Here is a 25901-nt window from a genome sequence, read left to right as displayed (position 1 = left end):
CTCCCATTAACTAAAAAGAGATACTCTGAGTTTGACATCTGGTTGACAGAAGCCCCAGCATTACCATTCTAAAGAGAGGGACAAATCGAAGAACTGATTTAACTTCACTCCCTCCCTTGGTCTAGGAACAGCAGTATTTCTTGTCAGCCAGACAGGAAAACCAAAGCTGAGCTGTGTTCTGGCCATAAACTCTCCTCCTTTCGAGGTCAAACGAGTTGAGGCCAGTGTTGGTCCCTAGGCCGAGTAGAGCTAACTCGGTGCTGTTGAAGCCTCCTTTACCACTAGTGCTTGGCAGCTCTGCTGCCTCCTCTTACTGTGGTGGAACTCTCTAGAAACCCAAAGGACCTAGAGAACAACAGTCACTTCTGAACTGGGCATTCATTACCAGGAGAAACCCAAACACACAGCTCTGGGCTACCAATTCCCCAAGGGTCATTTATTTAGCAGGAGCTGTATCTAGAAATGTTGCCCTGGTTAACCCCATCCCTGTTGGAACTAAAAAAGCTTCTATCCAATGAGCAAAGTCACCACCACTGGTTTACCCACTCCCTGGCCGGCCCAGCTGAGCTGAGCCCTGAGAGGGCAAGAAGACACCACCACCAAGAAGGATAAAATAAGTTTTTATTTATAGTCTTATAGTAAAGGGGAAAGCCTTAACTTGCAAGACAATTCTTGGGCAGTATGTACAACATACTTTTTATTTCCATGGAATGGAATCAAACACGGACTGAGACTACAGAGTACACACTAGAAATCAGCAAATGCCAGGAACGGAGTAGGAAAAAGACAAAGAAATGAGGCCTAAACACACAAAACCCTTCACTGGGATCTGCTGACCGCAGCCAGGACCAGGGCTGGATCACACAATGGGAACGGGTTCCAGGACAGTTGGAACAGGAATGGGGTCAGGGTGGGGAAGGGTCCGCACTGGGGTGCGGGTTTAGTACCAGGTAAATTGCTCTTGGTATTTACATACAAAATCAGTTGGCTCTATTTCTTAGAAATACACACGGAAAGAAAGGAAGATTTGATCATTACTTTATGAATCTGTCGCTTTGCAATACCGACATCATCAGAAATAGGGACAATTCACTCAGATTCAAATTTCAGTAGCAGGAAATAAATATCAAAACATCATCACTGGCCCTCAATACAAAACCTCTACCCGACCCGATCCTCCCTCCTTGTCCCACCCCCTACCACCCCCTGGCGGCTACCACTTCACTGCTGCCCGCTGTCCCCCACACATACCACACGAGTGTCACGCAGCCCTCCCTAAGGTTGGCTGGGAGAAGCAGGAGTGAAACAGGCCAAAGACTCTGTGCTGCAAATCTGTCCCCACTTGTATTTATACCACAAACTTCTTCAGGGATCTGGCCTTTCAATAGGAGCGATAAATAGCTTTTTAGAAAAAAACAAAAACAAAAACTTAAAAAGAAGGGGGATTAATTCTGATTACTCCAAACTGGTCATCTTCTTAAAGTAGAGCAGTCCACAGATTCACAAAGTCTATCAAACGGAGGTGAGGGTGGCCTGGGAGGAAAGGCCTGGGAGGGGCAGGAGTCCTCCGGGCATGTGCCCGGCGGGGCTGGAGGAGCTGGTGGGTGGTCAGGACACCATGTGCTCAGAGGTCCGGCCGGCCGTCTGTCCTCCACAGAAAAAGCTGCCAAGTTGGGGTATTTTGGTTTAAAAATTCCTGGTGGGGACAGGGAATCCCTGAAGGGAAACATTAAAAAAAAAGCTTGTGGAAATGGGGAAGGAGAACGAGAGCTGTTGTCCAAGAGCTTCTACGTAAAAATAAAATTAAAAAAAAAAAAAAAAAAAAAAGAGAAAAGAGGAAAACGAGTCTCTTAAATGGTTCTGAGGGTTCTAAGGATGAACTGAAAGGAGGATGGGACGATGGAGGAGACAGACAGTTTGTATTGCTGGCCTGCCCCGCGGAGCTTAGCTGGCCTCCATCCGGAGCTTCTTCCTGCTTTGGGGCTCTTCGGGCTCCGACTCCGAGCTGGAGTCTGAGCCTCCATCGAAGGCAGAGATGGTGCTGCCCTTGGCGTTGGTGTAGAGGCTGTTGTCTGAGGAGGGGTAGTTGGTCTGCAGTTGGGCACTCGACCTCGCCTTCTCCAGTGCACGGACTGAAAGGCAACCAAGCGAGCGGGTTACAGCCTTCTGGAGACTAGGGAAGCAACCGAGTCTCAGCTCAGGGTCCAGCCTGTTCTTCCGAAGGGCTTGCTGGCCCCCGAGGCTCAGGGTGGCTCAGAAGTAACTCCCTTCTGGTGCCTGTTCCACCCACACACTTCATTTCCTTCCTCCTTTCCCAGCCAGACCTGGGGGCCCAGTGGACATGGGCCAGCCACTCTGCAATGCCTCCCAACCCTAAAGAGAAGGCTTGTGATGTCACCGTCCTGCCATGGAAGTCGACTGTAGAGACAGGAGCATAAGCTCCCTGTGGGACCCAGCAGCACAATGACAGAGAAGATGGCCTGGCGATGCCAGGCTCCACAAGGGTGTGAAGGCCACACAACAGCAGGGAAGGATGACATAAGATGTCGGCCAAAGAAAAGTTCTGGCTTAGCTCTCTCGTACAAGATCCACTTGGAAAGACAAGCTGGACACTTGGAAGCAAGTCGCCAATGCACACAGCATACCTGGGCCTCTCCACACACAGCCCCTCCATGCAGGCTGCGTGGCCCAGTAACCAACCCGATACTGCCCCCCGCTGCCCATCCCTCGGGGTTCAGCTCATCTTGAGCCTGGAAGGTCAACCCACTCATTTTATCTTATTTTATTTTATTTTATTTGAGGTGTTCTAACCCAGGTGGTTACTTGCATTTCCTTTTACTTGCATCTTCCATGAGGGAGGAAGAGAAGTGAATTCCCCAGGAACAAAGAACTTGATCAGCTCTCGCTTTCCCCTGTGGTTGTAGGAAAAGGTGGGTGTGAGCATTGGAGAACAGCATGGGCCTGGCCCATAGGCTGCCCTGATTGGACTACCATTGACAACGGGGAGGGCTCACTGTCCCTGAAAACCTGGAGTTTCTGGTACTTACAAAGCACACTCCAATCCAAGGACCTCAAAGCTCTTTTAAAGAGACACCTGATGCCAGGTGTGACCCCTACCGCAGGCAGAGCACCTGAGCCCCAAGAAGGGGAGAGATCAGGTCAGAAAAAAAGTCTCCAAATGTCCAACCCCTAGACTCCACTGTTCCCTCACTGGAGGCTCAGGTCCTTCCTCAGGATGGTTCTAACACTCAACTATTCAGGCCCAAGAAGCAGGGCTGCCGCTGCTTATGAGCACGCGCTCCGTGACTGGTTCTGACTCTGCAGGCCCAGGTGCGAAGCCCTGACCTGGCCGGAGCACAGCAGGGCCGGCTGCCCCACCGGCTCACGTGCTCACCTTGCTGCTCCAGGAGAGCATTCTGCCGCTTGAGGTCATCGATATCTTGCTGGTGTGTGTGGTTTTTCCTTCGCATATACTGGATATACTCTGTGGCTTTGTCTAGGATTTGGGCCCGGGATGCCTGTTGCAATATGAAAAAAAGCAAAGGGGACAAAATAAAGACCTAGTCCAAGCGGTGAGGAAACCGTGCCTTTCTGCCACAGCAGCACGGGGGAATGGAAGCAGGAGGGTGAGGTGGGACAAGGCTGAGGAAACACAGGAATCGCTGCTAAGAGCCTTCTTTGTGCCAGTCAAGGCGTCGAGTGCTTTATGCAGCAGCACTCTCTGAGAGGCGGCTCCACCAGGGACCCGAGGCTCAGAGAAGTTTACTCGGTTAGTCAAAGTCAACAGCTAGATAGTGGCAGAGCCTGGATTCAAACTCGGATCCATCTGACTCCTGAATTTGTACTTCCCCCATCCCCTTTGGTTCTTTAGATTGCTTTCAACTTTCGGCCTGGCCATGTCTGAAAACATTAAACTACTACTTAGCCGAGAGCTTAGGCTACTCATTCTCTGCTACGGTGTGACTACGGGCAGCTGGTCCAGTGAGACAAGAGCAAGATCTCGGTGGGAGCCAGCTCGGAGTTGGAGGAGGCTCAAAATTTTTCCCCAAGGTCCCTAGATTTCAGACAAACCCTGACTGTGTTACCTATTTCCAACTGAGCTGTGCTGCTGTGTCACCATTTCAGCCTTCCTGGCTAAAGAGGCTTTTGTGAAAGCTGTCAGAGCTTGATGTCAACACAGGAAGGGCATGAGATTGGGCCATTTCAGGAAGCAACCACACCTTTACCACAGCCGTGGGCAGCCTAGGCACTGCCCTGTTAGAGGAACAAGTTGATAAGCCATTAAAATGGATGTCAGGTTACTCTGCCCCTGAAGGCCAAACATGCCTGGAAGATTCCCTCCAGGTTGCAAGCATGGCCAGAGTTACTCACGGCCAAGCAGCCAACTAGCCAAACAGGTAGAATGGTACAAAGCGAAGAGGACTGATGCCCAAGGCAGGGTAGTCTAGAAGTTGAGTGTGGCATTCAGGCCACCGAGGCTTCTGAGGAGTAGCAAAATTTCTTACTCAGGGTAGGGCAGTACCAGACAATTCTGTGTTACCATCCTGGCGGGTCCTTGACAACCAGAACACAACAGGGGGGAAAAGGCAGAGAAAACATCCACACTCAGGATAGCAAAACTAAATCCACTTGTATTAAATCCTGACAATCTCAATTTATATACCTCGGGCTGGGCTGGGCATCAGAGAAGTTTGCAAGGCCTGGGTTTATTCACCAGTCCTCACAAGTACTAGAATTTCCAGGCTTTCCTCTTATAGCATGCTTAAGGCAATTTCCTCAAAAGGAAATTGTTCATATTCAACCATTTTTATCTGGTGCAAATTATATGCAAGGAACTGAGCAGACACTGTGGGGACACAAAATGTATTAGTCATGACTTCTTTAGCCCAGAAGCTTACTTACTATCTAGCTGAGGAGATAAATATATCTATACACAGACAAACCACAGGGCAGCACCAACAACTGTAACTTGAGTAGCACAGATTAGAAAGGCCATGGGAAAAGATGGCTTCTGGCTGGGGTGATTACCTACTGTGTGCCAGGCATGGGCCTCGGCCTCTGTGTGTGCGCAGGCACACACGTGCGCGCTCCCATCTGAAACAGTGAAGCCTGGTCTAACCTAGGGTGACATCTGTGGGAACGGGTCACTCTGGGCAGGGAGAACAGCACGGCATAGGCATGAGAGTGGAGACTGAGCCAGGTGTGCTTCTTGAATAGGGCACCTTCTGTAGGAAGAATGAGAGTACCGTGCCACCGGGGCTTACAACTCTGGCTGCAAGGCTACTTCAGTTGCTGTTCCCCATTTCTGCTGAAGGGGACTTATTAGGTCTAATTATTAGGGGATAAAATGAAAAAAAAAAGGGGGGGCACATAATTAGAAAGGAGTAATGAAAATACTCTGCTTCTCTAGATACTACAGAAGGAATTTTTTTTTAATGTTTATTTTTGAGAGAGAGAGACAGAGTGCAAGTGGGAGAGGGGCAGAGAGAGGGAGACACAAAGCAGGCTCCAGGCTCCGAGCTGTCTGCACAGAGCCCGACATGGGGCTCGAACTCACGAGCTGCGAGATCATGACCTGAGCCGAAGTCAGACACTTAACCGACTAAAGCCACCCAGGTGCCCCTAGAGATGGAATTTAGAAGTAGCACTGTAGGAAAGGTGGCAGAGTGGCAAGGAAGAGTTTAGGCATCCAGGAGACAGTTGCATTCTGGGCTCTGTCATTAATGCGCTCTGTGACTGCAGATATAATCTTTCTCTCTGTGGCTTTTTTTTTTTTAAAGCTTATTTATTTGAGAGAGATAGAGCGTGAGCAGGGAAGGGGCAGAGAGACGGGGAGAGAATCCAAGCAGGCTCCATGCTGTCAGTGCAGTACCCGATGCGGGGCTCAATCCCAGGAACTGTGACATCATGACCTGAACTGAAAGCAAGAGTCGGATGCTGAACCAACTGAACCACCCAGGCGCCCCTCTCTGTGGCTGTTTCTTATCTGACTAGAAATTCTCTCAGACCCCAATCAGCCTTCCAAATTCTATGCACCCCATCAGGATCCAGTTGCTGTGCATATTCACATCCCAGTCTCTCTTTAAGTCTGCCTATTTTTTCCACTAACAGTTCCCAGAAAGCAACACTAGCCCTTATTTAACTACTCATTTGCAGCTGGGACGAGGGGAAAGAAGCAAGATTGAAAATGTTTGGTGAGGACTCTTAATGAAATACCACACTGAGTAGCAGCCTGTGTGCGACCAGTTTCTTCTTCACATATTGACACATGAAACCATGAAGTGAAAGTGAGCAGTAAGCAGAGCACAACAAACCAAAAAGGGAAAAAGATCCTGTGAGTGGTGCAAGTTTCCATTCCAGGGCAGTTTTCACATGAAGATAAAATTCACAGATGCTCAGAACACAGAGGTCCCCACAGAAGGTGGGATTGGTATACACCCGGCTCAAGGCCTCCAGAGGGCTAAGCACAGCCCTTCCATTATCCCTTCAAGGCAGAAGCGTCCCAGGCCACCTCGTAGCCAAGTCCAAAAGAATGGTTCAATTAATTTATTAACTGTGCCCTTCCCAGAGTACTCACCAAGTAAAATCCAACGAGAGAAAACTTAAAGCACAGAATACAGAATTCCCCCAAATTTACATGCATATCTAGTCCGGGGTGGGGGAGGGGGGGCGGTTGGCACTGGAGGGACAGCAAAAGGTTGAGATGAGAAAATGCTAGACATCTAAAATCCCCTCTTCCTGACTTTCCAAACCATATGATCACATGCCTGGCCACAAGATTAAGGTGTGGGCAGGCCCTTCGCGCCTTTAGGAGTTTCTACTATGTGAACAATAAAAAGAAACAGACAAGAACCTTGGGCTTTATGGTAGGACTGTGTGCGGCCCCAGGCTTTAGAGCATGGACTATGGAATGGCCCAGGGCTTTCGGTTTCTGTTTTTTGAAATGCAGGGTTAGCTAAGTCAGCAATCTGTGAGTGAGTGACTGAGCAGACAGAACTTGGTAAGTCATTGTGTCCACAGATGGACTGTTGCCTTTGGATACCTGTTAGGAACTGGGATAATTTTCTCCCTGCTAGGTTTTACAGTCAGGAGGCACCAATTCTGATTCCGCCTTTCTGAGCAGAAACCGATCTCTTTAATGGTCTGGACACAGCCCTGAGACAGCACACACTGTGGCTGGGGGGACCAAAGAGGTACTGGGCCTCTTATGTGACCGTGCGAGTCAATGTAAAGTGGCTCCTCGGGTTCCTCCTTCACCTGTGGGAGCCATGCAAAAATGCACTGGACAGCCCTGCCAGGTCCTGTTCCAAAGCCCCAGCTGCATTACAGCAGTACAAATGATGACGATGGTAAGAATGGCAGCAGCTAACACTTACTGAGCACTTATTTAATGCCAGGTATCTTCATACAACCTTCTGATGTATTACGTCCCCTATTTTATAAATGAGGAAACAGAGGCACAGCGCTCTAACTTGCCTAGTAGCAGGTAGTAGAGTCAGGATTTGAACCAAGGCCTCCAAGACACCTCTATTTTGGGAGCACAGAGGAAACTGTGGAACTAATAAAAAAAGATGGACAGAAATGCATTGACAGCATGGTCTGAGAGAAGAGTCTGAGCAGGAGGGAAAGGACTACGAAAGAGTCATGAGATTTGTCTACACTGATGTCGATAAAGACCCAGGGAGGATGGTTTCCTTGGAGGAGTCAGAGTTTAGGTAAATCACCCCCGCACAGTTAATGAGTGCAGGGATAGAGCTGAAGCTGAAGACTAGTTTTTTAAAATTAGGTTGGCAAAGTAAGAAATGAAAAAAAAGTAGCTTGTAATAACAGCAGCATTGAAGGAAGACTGTTTTTCTTTTTCTTTTAAAGACAAGTGAAAACCAAACAGGCTTCTAGCAGAGAAGAAACAAATAGAAAAAGCCTAAGGATGCAAGATAGCTTGCATCTATCTAGGACTGAACCTGACCCCGGAGGAGGGGAAACACCAGCCTCTACAGTGCGGTTAGCCTCGTTACCTAACAAGGATAAGACCAATATGGACAAAGAAGACCCACTGTGGTGTGGCCAAGGGGCCCAGCAGGTTCCTGCCCCTTTTCCAGCTTGTGCCACAGCAATAAGGAGACAGAAGAAAGGGTCAACTCAGCCTCGAGAGGCACCCACTTGACTAGAACTCCATTTGGGAACACAGTGCACCCACCTCATGTGTTGCAAGAAGTGACTACATTATTTCACAAAAGGATCCAAACCCAAGAGTTTCATTCTAATTAGAACCTTCTTAAGGCCCCAAATGTTTCTTGAAGTAGTTAACACTGACATTAGGATAAAATCCAAGGTTACTAAATCAAAACTTTTTACATAAGGCACAGTTCCACATGTTTCTGGAGATGTAAAGCTTATTACAGTAATCTGGATTTGTGTAAAAAGCCACGTTATTTTAGAAAGCAGGCGGAGAGAGGTAAGGAAGAGAAGAGTAGTGCTAGAATGTTCACATTAGGAACACCATTGCTGTTCCCTGGGGTTCTAACCCTGACTGGAGAAGTAATCACCTTAGTCGTATTCATCACTTTTCCTCCTCCCTCCTTGCTGTCAAAATCAGATGTTACCACTGCCTTGTTCCCTCAAGAACCAAAATGCCACATCCTGGGGAATGAAAAAAGAACTACTCCCTGACTCACTAACTGACATTTGTTTTGCACTACATATTTTAGGAAACATAAAACCTTTATTTTCTGACACCTTGCACAACCTTTTACACGTATTAAGGTAAAGAGAAAGCTAGGGCAAAGCCTATATACATTTCCATTTGAAGAGTCATCTTCTGAAAATAAAAATTAAAGAATCTGCACAATAAATCTGGGCCTGCATTAAAGTGGTTCATTCCAAAATGGAACCCCCATCAATGCCAACAAGGGAGGCTGTGGGATCAGAGCCACCCTCAAAGCTTCCAGCTACCAAGCCCTCCCCAGCCTAGACTATTTTGTGGCTTACTATGGGAAGGCATCATACCCTTTACGGGGCTTAGTTAAAGCCAGGAGTCAGACATTTGTTTAAGAGTCAACACAAATCATGTTTCAAACATGTTGTGCCCTTGGTAGTTTGAGATGAGGGTGTGACACTTATTCATCAAGGTTTCACCATGAAGGACAGGAACACACATTCCCCAAAGAGGAAATACAACTAGTAAATAAACATGTGGAAAAGGATTTAATCTTCTAGGTAATAAACAAAATACAAAATTAATTACTAACTCTGCCTACTAAATTAATTCCCCCTCTTCAAAAAAATTCCAGTGATGGTAATACTGGTATTTTCAAAACACTGTCAAAAGACTAGTCTTTTGTTTTCGTGTTTTTTTAAATAAGGTGTCTGTTTATTCTTAATGTTTATTTATTTTTGAGAGAGGCACAGAGTGTGAGTGGGGGAAGAGCAGAGAGACAGAGGGAGACACAGAATGCGGAGCAGGCTCCAGGCTCCGAGCTGTCAGCACAGAGCCCCACGCGGGGCTCTAACTCACGAACCGTGAGATCATGACCTGAGCCGAAGTCGGACACTTACCGACTGAGCCACCCAGGCGCCCCTAAAAGACTAGTCTTTTGAATTTGCTTTAAAGAATAAGAAAGGAAAGAATGAAGACATGAAAACAATCCTCTCTAGAGGAATTCTGGCAACAAATGGCAAAACCCAGATGTTCTTACTCCTAGACCTAGCAATCCAACTTCTTGGAATCGACTCTATGGAAACAGTCACCTGCAACAAAATGGTCATCACTACATTATTTATAAAATCAAAAAATGAAAAGCAACCTAAATGGCCAACAGAAACATGCCTAATGACTAAATATATGAATACATCATCAGCTGGGCAAAAGGCATGGTACGTGAAAACAGCAAGCTGTAACATTTCTCCCATGTAAGACGTGCAGAGGAAGAAACCAGAAGGGAATACTCAGATTGGTAATACCATCATCTCCTTGCTTCTTAGATGCCATCAATTATTCCATGGATTTCATAATAGCAGCTTGTGGGGGGAGAACTAAAAAAGGCAAGTTTCTTTTGACGTTCACTTTAAGATGGCACCCAATGTCAGTCATATTAAAGTGGGGTGTCCAGTGGGGAGACAGGTCTTTAAACTGCATGGTCGTCCAAATAGCTAATAAGCACTTGAAATGTGACTAGACTAAATTAAGCTGTGCTGCAAGCACAAAATATACTGGATTTTGTTGAAGTCATATTTATTTTTGCATACTAGGTTAAATAAAATATATTATTAGAATTAACTTCATCTGTTATTTTACTTTTTTACTGTGTAAACTAGAAAATTTAATTGTAGGGGTGCCTGGATAGCTTAGTCAGTTAAGCGTCTGACTTCACCTCAGGTCATGATGTCACGGTTCGTGAGTTTGAGCCCCACATCAGGCTCTCGCTGAGGGTGCAGAGCCTGCTTCAGATCCTCTGTTCCCCTCGCTCTCTGCCCCTCCCTGTTCACTCTCTCAAAAAATAAACAAACATTAAAAAAAATTTTTTTTAATTGTATCTGTGGCTCACATGAAACATCTGTTGGGCAACACTTGTCTTCAAATCTTAGAACAAAAGAAAGCTATAGGTTGGAGGAAGGGGAGGTTTTCTTCTTCCCATTTTTCCTAAACTTTTGTAATTTTGCTGCAAGGAAAGAAATGCTGAAGGGAAGCCCCGGAAACCAACTGGGTATCCTTCAAATCTCGAGATGGAAAAGCATTAGGTACGGTTTCCTGGCTCTCTAGTCCTCTCCATAGGAGTGAACCTTCCCCTGCTCTGCACTGCAGAGACTTCCAGAAGAATGGACAAGGCTTCTGCCCTCGAGAAGCACACCCTTTAGCTAGGTGATAAGATGGTCACAGAGAAAAGGGAGACACAGGCAAGGCCCCATGAAGCCCATGACCACTGGGGCTGATGGGGGAGCAATACTGTGGGGTTCTCTGGGTGGTGAACTGCTTGATATGAGCCGTGAAGGCAGGCAGGCAGACAGGCCCAGGCAAAGAGAACATGGAGGCACTCCGGCAGCAAAGAGTGCACAGGCTGGGGGGCCCTTGTGAGTGGGTCTCTTCACTGTGAAACCCTGATGTCATCTGGGCAGTAAGGCTGGAGTTGGCCTTGAGAGAAGGAACTCCAACAGATGACATTTCTGGGGGAGAAGAGGAGGGTGTACGCTGCTCCACAGTCAGGGAAGGGGGAGAAAAAGCAGGAGGGCAAGGTGGGCACTGAAAAGCCCTGGGAAGGTTTTCAGTAGCACAGAAACAGTTTACAAGGAATTCAATAAATCAGTACACTTACATTTGCTGAACCCAGGGATTAATGGAGACTCGGGCAACCACGGACAATAAATTTAAGGTAGAAAATTAAATTTTTGAAAAACCTAGTTGTGAAGCAAATTACTGCACAGGTTGGAGTCTGGTCAGGTAATAATGAGTAAGGCGGTGAAAAGGGCAGGGATGTGGCTTACTTTCATCTACAACATAATCCCTTCAACAGCCCCATATGATGTAGAAACAGTGTTGCCAAATGAACTGCACGCCTTAAGAGGCGCCCACCAGAATGAGCCTCTCCCAGTATAACGTGGCCGGAGTGGATGGACAGGGGGCCTCTTTCCTTTAGTTAACAAATACTCTGCACAGTTCCTGTGCCAGGAACTGAGGGAAAGCAATACGACCAGAAGCTGTTTTCCCTGCCTTCGTGGTACTTCTTATGGTGTAGTGTGGAGGATGGGCAGACATTCACCGGGTAACTACACAAACAATTAGAACTGGGATAAGTGCCCTGGTCACAGTGCTGAGTGACTTTAACAGGACACTGACCTTCAGCTATAAGAACTGTCAGGTTCCCTGTTACAAGTGAGTTATTTGACAGACGCCTTAACATGTTAAGGAAGCGGGCTTTCATGGAAATGAAACAGACTAGCTCAGTATTTTAACCTCTCCTTCGATGCTCAGCATGTTACCTTATTATTGCTAAGTATTACATATAATCCTCTCTCCCAACAAGGGAGCAAGACCCTCAAGAGAAGACACTATTATACCTTTTAAACCTTTACAGCACTCACATAGGTCTTGGGTCGTAACTAAACAGGTGAGCACAACCATGTTGGCTGATGTTCTTTTGTTCAAGGACTGAGCAAGCCCACGGTTTCCTCTGGCACTCTCACTCCACAGCTACGTACTGGGAATTACCACGTGCCAGAGTCTATGGCAGGAGCTGATTGGGGCGGTGCCCTCATGTTCTCATCCAAAAGGAAAGAATTCTGAACTTAATGCTCACTAAAAGAAACCCCGATTTTATTTTCATCTTAGGTTATGTTCTCTCTTTTTAACACAGCTGTATCCAGAAAGGAGAAATCCATAGCACAACCGCCTGAAACCAATAAACATTAAGATAAACACATTTAGGAAGAGACTTAAAAGATGAGAAATTTCTATAAACCACCATACAGCTACAAATGGCAATGCTGCAATAGAACCTTTTATCACTAAAGTCAACCACGCTAAGGAGACAGTGTGATTGGATGCTGGGGCTAACTTATGGGGTGGAGGGAAGAATTATATCCCCATGTGAAGGCAAACTAAGGGGCTGGCCACCAGGTCTTGAATCCACATCAACAGGATGAGTTCAGTGCCAGCAAGCCATCGGGTAACCCTCCCTAGCACCCAACCTACTGCCCTTAAAACAAATAATAATTCTGTTCCAGAAAAGTAATGTCTTCCCAGAGAACAGTCGTTACTCCCTTACTCTGGTTGACTGGCTGATGGTTCTAATGCCATCTCATCTTTCCCTGTGGGATGTCCAGTGGAAGAACTACATGGGAAACAAGAAACTTAAACAACAGAGTTCAAGAGTCTACTTGCTAACGCTGCGACCTATGGCAAAACCCAAATGGACCACCAACTACAATGGTCTATTTCTCAGAGAAGCTATGTGGACTCAGAAAAACGTACAGAGTTAAATGATCCTCAACTGTCTGCACTTCAGTGGCACCTACATATACCACCTCAGAGGAGAGTATTCTAGCAATAGCCCCTGAATGACATACTGCCAAGAATACCGGCTCTATCTTGAGGGAGCTCCCAACAAGATATGGTAGACAAGATATGGTAGAAAGACTGACCTTGGCAATCGGCAATCCCGAGTTCTAGTCCCTGTTCAGCTACAGACAGGGACCATGATCTCAAGTTGCTTCCTCATCTCTGACACAGTAATGATGGCAGGAACAGCAGTAATAGCAAACGTCAATTCTATTAGCATAATACCTCAGAGAACTGCTGTGCTTACTTTTACATTGCATCACAGATGTTGATTACTGATTTTTTTTTTTTTTTTTTTTTACTTACACAGAAGGTGATCATTTTTTATAATGTTTATGATAACAGTATAAATAGAGGAAGCCGAGGATAGAGTTTGGGTCTCACATTTAAAGCTATTTTTTTAATACAAGTATCCCCCATTCTTGGTTAGGATCCAACTCACTCAGTACTGGTTTTGCATTAAAAATCAAAAGGCTTAGGACACGTGACAGATGATTCAAATATTAAGTGAGAAGTCACATGGAAGTTAAAAATGCTCAAATCAAAGGAGCCTGGAGGCTTTCCTGCAAGAATCCACTTGAAGCTCACCCAAACTCACGATTATTTACACAATGTCACAACCTTAATTACTGCAATCCAAATCAAGAATTAGCCAATTTCCTTTAGGTTCAAATACCGTATTTTTAAAAAATTACAACATTTAATGAGCACAGGGAAGACTGAGAGACAAAGCACTCTTCCTGCTAGACTCCCTACAGCATCTATGAAACAATGCTGGCAGATAAGGAAAACAACGTAGACGGTGGAATTCAGATGCGGAGGGGCTCAGGGTTACTTTACTCATGCTCCGTGTGAAATATCTGGATTAGAACACAGAACAGGACTCTGAAATTAAAAAGGCACCTGGTAAATTCCCACACTAGGGCTTTATTAATGGGCTCCACATAACCTGGCCCCTTGACTGCTCTTCTCCCCTATTCCTGCTACTTCTCTGACCTCATTTCCTGTCACCATCCCTGCAGTTCCAGCCTGGCCACTCTGGCCTCAGCTCTGGACAGGCCCGGCAGTGCTCCCAGGTTCCTGCCTTGTGGCTACTACACTTGCCTTCCCTTGGCCTGGACTACTCATCACCAGATAGGTACATGGTTCTTTCTTTCACACTTCCTTCAAACCTTTGTTCAAATGTTGCCCTGCCAGTGAGTTTTGTCTGGCTTATTGAAAACTGCAAACCTGCCTTCCCTGTTTAATTTTCTCCACAGCACTTAACTGAAAAGCTATATATATTTTACGTTATTAGCTCATTTTCTATCTTTTCCTCACCAGAATAAGCGCTTCTGCTTGTGTGTTTTGTTCATGGCTGTCTCCCTAGTATCTAGAACAGTTCCTGCCATGTAGAAAAACCTCAAATAAGCATTCGATGAACAGACTGAGTGAATAAATGAACTGGCCACAATGAATGACTATTCAGTTTAAGAGGCTACCAAATTCAAACCATCAATTTCACTGAAGAAAGGAGACAACAGGATTTAGGATACTGTGATTTTAAGGGCTTAAGGAAGATTATTATGGTAATGTAAAACAGGCTGGATAAGGAAAATGGTACAGCTGAGCTCCTATGACCAACCTCTCCCAAAGTGTCCTCAAACTTAAGAATGTCTAAGAATCAGTAGTGAATCTGACATGAGTGATCCAAAGGCCACTTCTTGGGAAACACTGCCTTGGTGCCACTCCTGGTTAGATGTGAGACCTAAGAGAAGGGAGCTCATTCCATTTAATTCACCAAAGTCGTTTTGATCGATACCATGGCATATGAGTAAGCACTGACTGTCAACAGCTCAAACAAACACAAGAGATAATCCTTTGCATGTGTGTACTTTGACGAAAAGAATGAGTCTGTCTCCCCGTCATAAAGATTTCCTGTGCTGCTTAGACGGTGTTGTGTCTAGGAATGCTGTTATCCTAGGTAAGCACCTTAGTTCAAGGACACTTAAAGTAAGTCCATGTTAAGTAGGCCTAACTCATGACAAATTCTGGTTTTGCAATACTAGGTATTCACTGGCCTGTTTTGTTTTTTCATAAAGGTCAGACTTACTCCATGCTTCAGCCACATACAAGGCCACACCTCAGATAAGGTATAAAGCACATGATTTACCAGAGTGACAGTATAAACAAAGTGAAACTGTAATGGTTCCAAATTTGGCTCTGGATAACCAAACGCAGGACCCCCACCCACAGAACTGAATCAGGAGAGCTACGGAAAGTATACCTGAGAGCAATGATTTTTCTTAAAACAGCTGTTTTTTTAAACACTGTATCACTAAACAGAAATACACAGGTCCTCTTTCCAGTCCGCCATCTCTACCACTGAACTGCTGCAGAGAGCAGCTGGCTACGTTCTGTGTTCAGGATATAACTAACTGTGCAAACAGATGTTTTTTCCAAATTCCAAGAAGTGACCCCAACCCATACGCTTTTTACTCAAACCTTCCAACTTTGTTTTTCAAATGTAGAAACAGCTGGTGCCTACCTCTCCAGGGAAAACATTAGTTTCTGGAAGGCCATCAGTGGGGCGGAGGGAAGCAGGAGAAGATCAGTTACTATTTTCCCTCCATTTCGTATGAACATGTCTCTTTCCTTAAGTCTTTTGTCCCACGGCTTAACATGCTCTTTATACGCCTTGAAATAACAGCTGTTGGAACTGGGAGATCACTAGTGTCCAGGTTGGTTCACATACATTCCTGAGAGGTCTCATTTAAAAGAAGTACTAACTTCGAACTATACAAAAGAAATGCTCGTGGAGGTCTAGGGAATCACTAACCTCAGAAATCCTTAGTGTTATCCCAAACTTCTATGGGCTGCTCCCTATACTATAGTTATAATAAATTCTTGAAGGAGTAATTCACAAGTAATACTGATTTTACAAGTAATACTGATTTTAAAAGAGAACTCCTACTAATGTCTTACAAGCAGCTCCATTTTATCTGTCGTTATTTGCTAAGGACAGAGTAGGTGTGTCATATACCCAAAAAAATAAAAAAGTAAGGAAACCATGTAATTTCCTTCCAGATAGGTGAGTGGCCTGGTAAGCCCCACAGCAAGTTCCAAGTTAGTTGTGGCCATCAGTTTCTCCATAAACTCACCTTCTCTCCTTGGAGTGATGGGACCGAGTCCCGCAAACTGTGAAAGCTGTCTTTGATGTGGTCCCTACGTTTTCGTTCCAGTGCGTTATGATGAGCCCGTTTGTCAGCCTAGAAGAATGGGAAAAAGAGCACATTAGCAATGTCGTTCCTTTTGCTTGGTACAGGTGGGTGGGGAATAGCCTGGAAGTATATGCTGTCAGCGCTGTCCCTGGCGATTGGGCTGGGAAGGATTTGTCGAGGTGGGCAGTTAGGAGTCTCCAGAATTAGGATCTGCTAAAGGGGGAGAAAGGGGTGAGCAAGGCTTGCGACAGGAACATCCAAAGTAGCTCGATGCATCCAGCTCATGCATAAGTAAAATAAAAGTTATTCATGGGGACAAAGTGCAACTCTCCTGCAACATCAGTCTTCCCCCACAACTTACTTATGTGACAGAACAGCCGCCAGTCCATGGTTAGGAAGTGACCAGGGAAAAGCTCCAGAGGGGCCCCTTCATAAAATGTGATCACCCCCACTGTAAGAGATTCCTCATGGTGGGTGCCCAGGAAAGGAGTAAAGTCACTGGTGCAGTGCTTTTCATGTGAAACCCATCACCATGAGTCTGCTCTGGGCTCCAGCTTGCTAAAAGGGACTAGTTTAAGACCTGCTCACCAAATCATACAATCGAAACTAAAACCTCTAGAAAAGCCAGATGCGTGAATCTGAGATTATGACAGAGATGACAAAGACACCAAGTACATTCTGAGTTCCTGTTTTTTAAAGTGGATCCACGGTGCCATCCTGCCAAGGGGTTCCCCTCACACAGGCTATGCCAGAAAGTTTGTTCTTAGACAGCAAATCATCTGACACCCACAGGCTCTGAATAAATTTCCTCAGGCACCTGTGGCAGGTCAAGCTTATTTGGCAGTATCTAAATACCCACAGACTGGACCGAAGTCTTTATCCTGTCTTGCTTAGAATCACAAAGAACTATCAGCTGTAGAGTGACAAAGACTGGTGACAAATCACAAGCGGCAAAATACACTGGCTTCAGGCAAAAGAGAGTGCTGGGGAGCACTGCAAGAGAGCTTCAGCAGGTCCCTAATAAAAGAGCATTTCCTCCAAATGGAACACAGACACTTAACTTAGTCTAAAGCAAGAACCTTGATCACTTCTACACTTTGGGAATTATGGAGAATAATATACTCTGAGAATTTACGCTGAATACACAAGGTTGCGCTGAGCTACTCAAAGAGCAAGTCTGTAAATGGAAATTTCGGGTAGCTTTAACCTACCCAGACAGAGCACCGGGCACTTTAGATATGAAGCAACAAGAGTAAATAACTTGGCTTAGACAAGAATGCCTCAAATGAATCCTTGTACTAGACAAGATGCACAGGCAAAAATCTATAAAGACAAGTCATGGGAATGAAAGGACTTAGAATTCTACTGTATAAGCCTAAGTCTGAGTCATTACAGAGGAAGAGGAGGCTGGGAGGAGCTGTGGTAACCAAAGTCCCCTCCTGGTGTCTCAAGCACAACACCTCGCCTCTAGCTCTGCTGAATCAGACACCTGGTTCCCATCATGGCCATGGTTCTTTCTACATGGCATGGCAACTCATCTTCAGGGCAGATGCCTGGGCACTTCTAACACCCTCCTAACCTTGTTAAAGTCTGAATTCGTGGTAAAGTGAGTGCTTGCTGAACTCCAATGACATATGAAATCTAGGGGGACACTGAGGGAATGATCAAGCTTGGACACCAGATAACTTAAGGCTAGAGGTAGGTGTGCTGCACCACACAGCATTAGAACAAGAATGCCGATGCCTTCTAACAGCGGTATGAAATAACCTGGAAGTATTGAACATATTTAAGTACCCAGTCCTTTCCTAACTTACTGTCCCCTCTAGTCACCTACACAGGTAAGGTGGGCTGGGTTCTAACCTTGACTCTACCTAAAGCACTGAGAAGGTGGAGAGGACATCTGCCTCTCCAGCATTTGTTACCTACTCCCTAAGATGGTTTATTTACATGCAAATTAACTGCACAGCTTTGGTCTCCAGCAGCAGCCCAAGATACTCCTGTCTACTAAATCACCCTGATTCCTGGCCCTCCTCCCGGCTTAAGAGCTGTGCACAGAAGCAGTGACAGCAGAGTTACCCACAATTCCTCTCGTTGATACAAATAAAATCCTAATTGTCTGTTTTCTTTCTGGGAGAGTCCTGGATATCTCAAAAGGTTAGAATCAAGTTGAACTTGGTTTCACTCAGGCCTGCACTAGACAGGTGGAGCCAGGTATAATCTAACACCAAAATCATCCCCACAATGCACTACCCCTTCCCATTCACTGAGCCTTGAAAGGACTCAAATGGACAAGTCTTTTGGTTAGAGGATTGTTAAGTGAACTTGGCTGTGGACCATCAGCAGAAATCTTGGCTTCTTATCTGGGGAGCCAGCCAAGTTTGAGAAGTTGGCTCAACAAGGAAAGGCAGCAGTCCACTGCCTGGTAGAAAGCCTAGGCTGGGGACTGTTGTTCTCGAAGTAGTGGATGGAATTTCTGTGGTGGTTCCAGGCCCAATTTAACTAGCAGAAGGGTAGAATCTTAGACCAATCCCTGTTGCCATGTCCATCCCAAGCAGCTACTCTTAACCAGAGTCAATTTCAAAGCTCTCAGAGACAATGGCAATGATGTATTGTCTCCTCCCTAGGCCTCATCTGAAAGAGCAAATTAAAAATATGCAGAACTAACATGCCTAACTCCAGGCAACTCTAGACTAAATGATACCTCTAGTGGCTTGAAAGACCATATGAAAAACCTTTACACAATGCTGAGAATTCTGTTCAGGAAACATTTCCAAACCACAGAGATCCATCCAGCCCGATAATAATGTTCCCCAGCCCCCCGCCCCAAATCATCCAAATGAAGGGCCAGTTGCCAGGCTTATCACTGCTTTGTTAACAGTCTTCACTTGCTGGAAACCTTTTTCGAAAGAGCCAAGATTTCAGAGTTGAGAGTGAAAAACAGGGTAAAGACTTCCAGTGTCAAGCATCTGAGATCCTCCCACAAACTCAAAACTAGTTTAAAACAAGGGGGTGGGAGTGGGGTGCAGGAAGGGCCAAACAACTGTGTGTCTTAAATAAAGCTCAACTCAAGAAATCAGCCAGCTTTCTGTTGCCCATACTGAGATGTTTGAGAATGAAGATGAATGGGACCAAACAAATTCTAGAAGACAGCAGAGGTTTTCTTGGGCTACACAGCTGGCCCGCAAATGCCTTCCTCCTTACATCCTATAGGAGCAGTGGCTGGATGCTGCCACTCTTCAACTACACTCAATTTGCAGTTTCTGCCAAAAAACCTTTCCTTCAGGGCATCCCAGGCTAACAGAAATCCTAAAGGGTTGTGCGATACTGAAGAGTGGCCCACAGATGCTCAACAGGAACTCCAGCACCAAATCGCTTCCAGCTTTGACATCTCTGCCAAGGTTTTTATCCAGCCTCTCAGTTTTATTTCCACCAAACTTTCCATACTGGCAGCCAGAGTAAAAATCTTCACCTACAATTTGTCCACCTCTGACACTAACAAGCACGTGTATCTTAAGTGTTATTATATGTTGAAAGCAAACATTATTTTCCTAGCCAAGAAGTTGCTAAACTGGCAGGAGGTCATTCAAGCTAAGGAGGTGTGTTCAAAATCGAGGGAAATCTCTTTAAATTATTTCCTTCCAACTTACTGCACAGAGAATGTATCTTCCTTCAAGGCCTTACATCAGTTAGCAGCCTCATTTCCTACAAGTTCTAGGTAGGCAAACAGCAGGGGGAAATAAATGCTCCATTATTCAAGGACGCACAAGGTTTTCGAGAACGATGCCATTTCCAGGCTATCTGACATCTAACCCCACCTATAAGGAGAATCTTCTTAACTCCAATACAAAAAATGCTCTCAGCATATACTGAAAGTTGCCCACTAAACACGTACTGCCTTTAAGAAATTCAAAGATTGCATTTTAGAGGAGAGATAATGTTGCTTATTGTTAATAAGCTACTCTTATGAAACACAACCATGGAAAATACACAGGTTCAAAATTCTCATCAGAAAAGATCTATTTATTACTTCTGATGGGAAGCAAATAGGAGAAATAAAACTGAATTTCTAAGCAACTTAACTCATTTTAATCAACATGAAAACTGCAACATGAAATAATGGGCAGCTGCGACGAGAAACCACTAAGGTCCTTAATAGGAAGATATAAATTTCAAGTTCCCAACACCTCTCCTGCTAGAAGCCAAATGCCTACGATACATTTCTAAAATCAACTAAATACATATGTTTTTGAGGTTTTTGTTTTTTGTTTTGTTTTGTTTGGCATCATTTGGTGCCTAAAAGAACTTGGGAATGCTATTATCCAAATATGCTATCAAACTACAGCCATTTGAGAAATTAAAAATGCCTTGGTCATGAAATTTTAATCGAAAACCAAGTTAGATTCCACGATCAACAATTTCCCCATTATGGGCATCCTGAAAAAGGACTTTAAAACATAAGAACACCCTTTACTCTAACAAACAGGCGTATTTAAGAAGCAAGCCTGGCATTTCTGTACCACTGTCAACACTCTGAAGCACACACAAATTACATGCAGCGTGCACACTTCTACGCAACTAATTCCAGGTAAAACAGACAGTGGCTTCCAAGTAAATTCCAATCTCAAAGACGACCAAGCTCATTCCCTTCTAAATAGACTGTAATTCCCAACAAAGCACAGAGCACTACGAAGTTAAAAATATTTAATAGGAGGAAGACCCACACCTGAAACTGCACAGATCTGTTTTTACGCCCCTTAACAGATATACTGTAACTCTAACACATCCAGCTGATATGGATAATAAGCCTTGAGTTTCCTAACACACTAACCCTGCATTTCTCGTCTACTTTCACTTTTTTCCAAAAGTAACTTCCCAAACAGAAATAAAACAAAAGGATTTACTTCGTATGAAACATACCCGTCCCAGAAAAGTCTCTCTAAAATGCAGATTTTTCCCTCCAAAAAAGAGTAAGATAATACCAGCGGGACTGTGAGATGCATAAAATTTAGTAATAAAAATATTATTTCCTTTACAAAGCTTACTGGTCACTGGAGAAGCTGTTTTCCGTTTGCACTGAGGCAACAGAAAAAAAAATTCACCAAATCAGTTTCACTTTCTGTTAGAGTTAACCTCACTTCTTAACTATTCTTGCAGAGAATCTTAAATTTCTCACACAGTAAGGCTGTATCTACTGTAGTGACCTCATAAAAGACAAATGAGGGTCTTTTTTTACATTAGGACCCACAGAACCTTCCAAATAACTTGTTAGAAGTTCTTCTGTAGTCCTGAATATTTGGTTGTTCACAGTCCACAACCTTTTCTGAATACAAAGCTTATGAATAGTTCCCTCCGAATAAAAAAAAATGTATTATCTATACTAAACGGCAGGAAATAAAGTGATGTATTCACAGAGAAAAAAAACCCGAAATCCTTTTTACCCTATTTGTTCATGATAATTGTTTGATATGCCATAAATATTTATCTGTTGCTTCTTCTTTCCATGCTCTTATGATTATTTTGTGCCAGATAATGTTTAAAAGTCTCGGCAAATAGGCATGCCTGGATGGCTTAGTTGGTTAAGTGTCCGACTTTGGCTCAGGTCATAATATCACGGTTTGTGAGTTCGAGCCCCACATCGGGCTCAGTTCTGACAGTGTGGAGCCTGGAGCCTGCTTCAGATTCTGTTCTCCCTCTGTCTCTGACCTTCCCCCACTCGCGCGCGCGCGCTCTCTCTCTCTCTCTCTCTCTCAAAAATAAACATGAAAAAAAATTAAACAAAAAAGTTTCAGCAAATAGATGTGTCAAATTAAAAACAGAATCAAATCCACTCCCACTGCCCAACTCCCAAAATCAAAGAGAAAGATCTTAGGCACCTTAACACCAAACTAAAAATATCTAAGAAAAACAATGACATTAGCATTCTAGGAGAGTGGAAACATTTTAATAATTTAATAAAGCAATTTACATCAATACCCATGTGGATGGATATTTTGAAAAGCAGAAAGCTTTCAAGAACTGTAAGCCAAACTTTCACAAAGAAAACTCTCTCACTGGAAAGCCAATGTAATTCTAATTCAAATAATGATTCTGCAAAGGAGGCCTAACCAATCCCTATCCTCCAACCGTGATCAAGCCCTGGAATACATTTTATAACTGGAAACTTGGGGGGGGGGGGGGGAATGTTTTAAAAAGACTGGGTTCTAAACATGAAACTCAACATTCACACCATTAAGGGTAATAGTAACTAAAAAAAAGGAACTGAATTTCCAAATACATGTGTAAAGGTAAGTATCTGACAATACTTCAAGGAAAAATAGAGCAAAATCTTTTTTGTGACTATTACCCAGGGATAATTTTTAAAATCTGATGGAACAACTTCATACTCCAGATTTTATGGAAATATTAGCTCTCAATAAACATTTTTCTTAATGCCTCTCTGCTTGGAGAACCTGCAGAAACTTTGCCTGCTCTACTGAACAGTAGGTACAAGGCAGTGGACATGCTTTTATCCTGTGATAACAGAAGCATCAAAGTGGCATCCTGCAAATTCTAACAAGTCCCCAAACATCATGTCAACAATCAGAAAAGTAAAAAAATCTGGATTTCTAATCTTTCTTCAAAACAGGAAGATCTGGCAACAGTGAGCCCTCACTCCCACATAACAACAACCCACTGGAGTTTAATGGCCGTCTTTTCAGTAAAGACATGTGCTGTCCAGAGCCCTAGTCCTCACCTCTGCTCTCTACTTTATTCCTGATGATCTTACTGCCTGAGCCCCCCAGAGGCATCTGAATTTTTGACCCCCCATTCTATAAACTCTGTACCGTTTCCATTTGTCAAATGTTAAGACACTCTGATGTACTTCTCTCCCTCTGACTCTGATTTATTTTGTGTCTATTCTTTTTTTCTTTCTCTAATCTCTTCATGGAACACCCACCGCACTGTCCCAGACTGGAAAGGCATGAGATTAGTGTCTATCTAAATCCACAGAACATCTACTGAGAACATTAATATCAAAACCCTGAGAAATTACTGATAACATTGTATGGTCTCAACCGCCACCTTTTAGCAAATCTGTCTCTGCAATGCCACGCTTTCCTCAACAATTTTTCTATTTTCTTTATACCTCTCCTTCAACGCAAATAGACCACAATAAGCTGTTTGTGACACTTTCCTATTCAACCTTTGGCTCCTCTACATTTCTAATTTCTGCATTAGAAAAATACCAGGTTGTGCTAGACTCTATAGGCCTGTAGAAATCACATGACTTTTGGTTAAAGATGATTTTTTGCATGTGGCTTCAGCCTCACACAACTACGCATGTATTGCTTAGAACCTACTTGTTCCAAAGTAAATCTGACAACTTTGACCCAAAATAATACAATTTACTTCAGAATGACACATTTCTCATTTTACACTTACAAAGTGACAGCTAGATCACCCACGTGAAAACTACTGAACGATTCATTTCTTTGCAAACAGCTCCTTTCACTCACCTACAGTCCACTGAAACTTACCACCTGAGAGTCTAGAATGATGAGATTTGCAAACCCGACCCCCCCACCTAGAACCCCAGAACAAGGCCCCGCCTCACCTTAGCGGTTAACAGGAGAGTTTACTACAATATTAAAAATAATAGAACAATCTCTTTTTCTCTCTGACCCCAAAAAGGACTAGAACTGAACGGAAATGAAAATGAAATGGAGAGTAGGAGACGTACCGCAGATTGAAACCTCGGTTGCTCTTCCTGGAATAAGAGAGAAAAAAAATAGAAAATATAGAAGTTATTTTTACACTTCACATTCAATAATAAGAAAGAAAATGCCGGCGGCGGAGGAAGCGGCGGGTGGGGAGTCGGCCCGACCCCCCTCCCTCCCTCCCCACCCCACGCCGACATCACCCCAGCGGGATCCGGTAGCGGGGCAGGGGGGTCCCGAGCGCCGCCCCTCCTTCCAGGATCCGACATCGGCCGGAGGGGATTTAGAGCACTGTCTCCTCCCCCTCGCACCCAGCTCGGGGTATCCGGGCACTCCCAACCCCTGTCCGCTCTCCCTCACCCCCCAGGATCCGCGGGTCACGGGAAGAGGGTGATCGCGGACCCAGGGGGCAGGTCCTGAGCGTCGTCCCCTTACCCGGGATCCGGACAATGGGATCCCAGGCGCACCCCGTCCCAGTCCCCCGGATCCTGAGCGGGATAGGATGGGAGCGGGAGGCCGCAGCACCCTCCTCCACGGGGGGAGGTGGGGGTCCCAAAGGCCGCGTGTCTCCTCCCCACCTCCAGTCCCAGAAGGCCGCTCCGGCTATGAGCCCGGAGGGGAGCGAGCCGGGAGCGCAACAGAGGCGGTCCCAGTCAAGGGCGGGGGCGGGGGGGGAAGGGGGGGGGAAGGGGAAGAGGAGGAGGCTGCCCGACCCCCTGCCGCCGTCGCCCCGCGGAGAGCCCCGGCCGCTGTCCCCGCCTGACAACCCGTACGGGAAGGAAGAAGCCCCAGGACTCACGTCGCTCTCCACCTCGATGTCATCGTTATCGCTCATTTCCTACGGCCCAGGGAGCGGCCACTGCAGCGGCGGCGGGGAAAGGGGAGGGGTGCAGGGGAGGGGGAAGTCACCGACAACAACAAGCCGAGTCCCCCCCCACACACACTCACTCACTCACTCACTCGCTCTCTCACTCACACTCACACACACACGCACACACACACACACACAACACGGGCGAGAACCACCTCCTCACTGCAGCACCGGATCAACGGCGGCACGCACGCCCGGTCGGCCCCCTGCCACGTGACCGGGCCCGTCACGCTGGGGCCGCCGAGACTTGTAGTTGTCGCCCCTTTGACTGACGGCCCAGCTGGAGCCAGTAAAACTACAAATCCCATAAGGAACTGCATATAGTCGTCGCCAGCCCAACCTGTTGACGGAGCCCAGGGCGCCTGCGTGTCCTGTGGAGGGGGCGGAGAGAGAAGCGGCACGATGCCTGCTGGGAGTCGTAGTCCGCAGACCGCGAGTTGTCAGGAGGTTTTCTTCCCAAGGCAGCAGAGGAGGCTGCTGGGAAGATAGGACACGTGGAGGGAGTTGGGGCTCCAGGAGCCGGGCATGGTCTGAGCGCTGGGCGCCGGGCCCAGGGGGCAGGGTGGAGGCTCTGGGGGAGTAGCCGGCTGCCTAAATAACGATGCCTCTCCTCGTGCGACTAGTTTTACTTTGTCTTTTTGGTGCCTGAGTTGCTCTGCATTGCGCCCTGGGGCGTAACCCACTAGGGCCAGGGTTGGGCGGGGGAGGGGAGGGGGGTGCAGATCTTGCTGCGGCAGACCAGGGGGAGCGGCTCCGAATGCCGGTGCGTACCTTTGGGAGCTGGCTGTGGGGAGGTGTCAATGGCAGGTGTTAAGTGGTGTTACAGGACAGGCAGGATAACCGGCCTTGCTGACGGACCGCTCCCAGCCTTGAGAATCTTGTATTCATTCACGCGGGGGTAACCATGCCTGCTACTCATCGTGAGGCTCCTGCATTCATTGGCCCCCGACCTTCAACAACCGTTTACTTGGAAGTAAAACCCCTTCTGAGTTTGTTGTCGCCCACGTAGATTAGGGAGTGCCCAGTTCAGAGTGCCATAATTAAGAATTGCAAAAAGTATCAAAACGGGAAACCGCACTCTA

The 25901-nt window shown here is 45.7% G+C and overlaps 1 protein-coding gene across 6 annotated transcripts; it reads right to left on the bottom strand.

Annotated features, from left to right (window-relative positions):
* Window positions 1-604: 604 nt before the first annotated feature.
* MAX (MYC associated factor X) lies at window positions 605-25114 on the bottom strand. Of its 6 annotated transcripts, none has more exons than XR_007453412.1 (6): window positions 24748-25077; window positions 23972-23998; window positions 16192-16299; window positions 3395-3518; window positions 2812-2912; window positions 2045-2132 (listed from the first exon to the last, which is right to left on the bottom strand). XR_007453412.1 is itself a non-coding variant. In XM_049611491.1 (5 exons), the coding sequence occupies exons 1-5, from the start codon at window positions 24781-24783 to the stop codon at window positions 1945-1947; spliced, it is 483 nt and encodes a 160-aa protein (XP_049467448.1). In that variant the 5' UTR covers window positions 24784-25054; the 3' UTR covers window positions 1794-1944. The 6 variants fall into 6 exon arrangements, 4 of the variants coding, with proteins under 4 accessions (XP_049467450.1, XP_049467448.1, XP_049467449.1 ...); XR_007453413.1 differs by having other exon boundaries at window positions 2828-2912; XM_049611491.1 differs by lacking the exon at window positions 2812-2912 and having other exon boundaries at window positions 1794-2132; window positions 24748-25054.
* Between the last annotated feature and the right edge of the window lie 787 nt (window positions 25115-25901).

Source organism: Panthera uncia, assembly GCF_023721935.1.
Source record: "Panthera uncia isolate 11264 chromosome B3 unlocalized genomic scaffold, Puncia_PCG_1.0 HiC_scaffold_1, whole genome shotgun sequence".
Taxonomy (NCBI): domain Eukaryota; kingdom Metazoa; phylum Chordata; class Mammalia; order Carnivora; family Felidae; genus Panthera; species Panthera uncia.
This window is presented reverse-complemented; position numbering and strand designations above follow the sequence as displayed.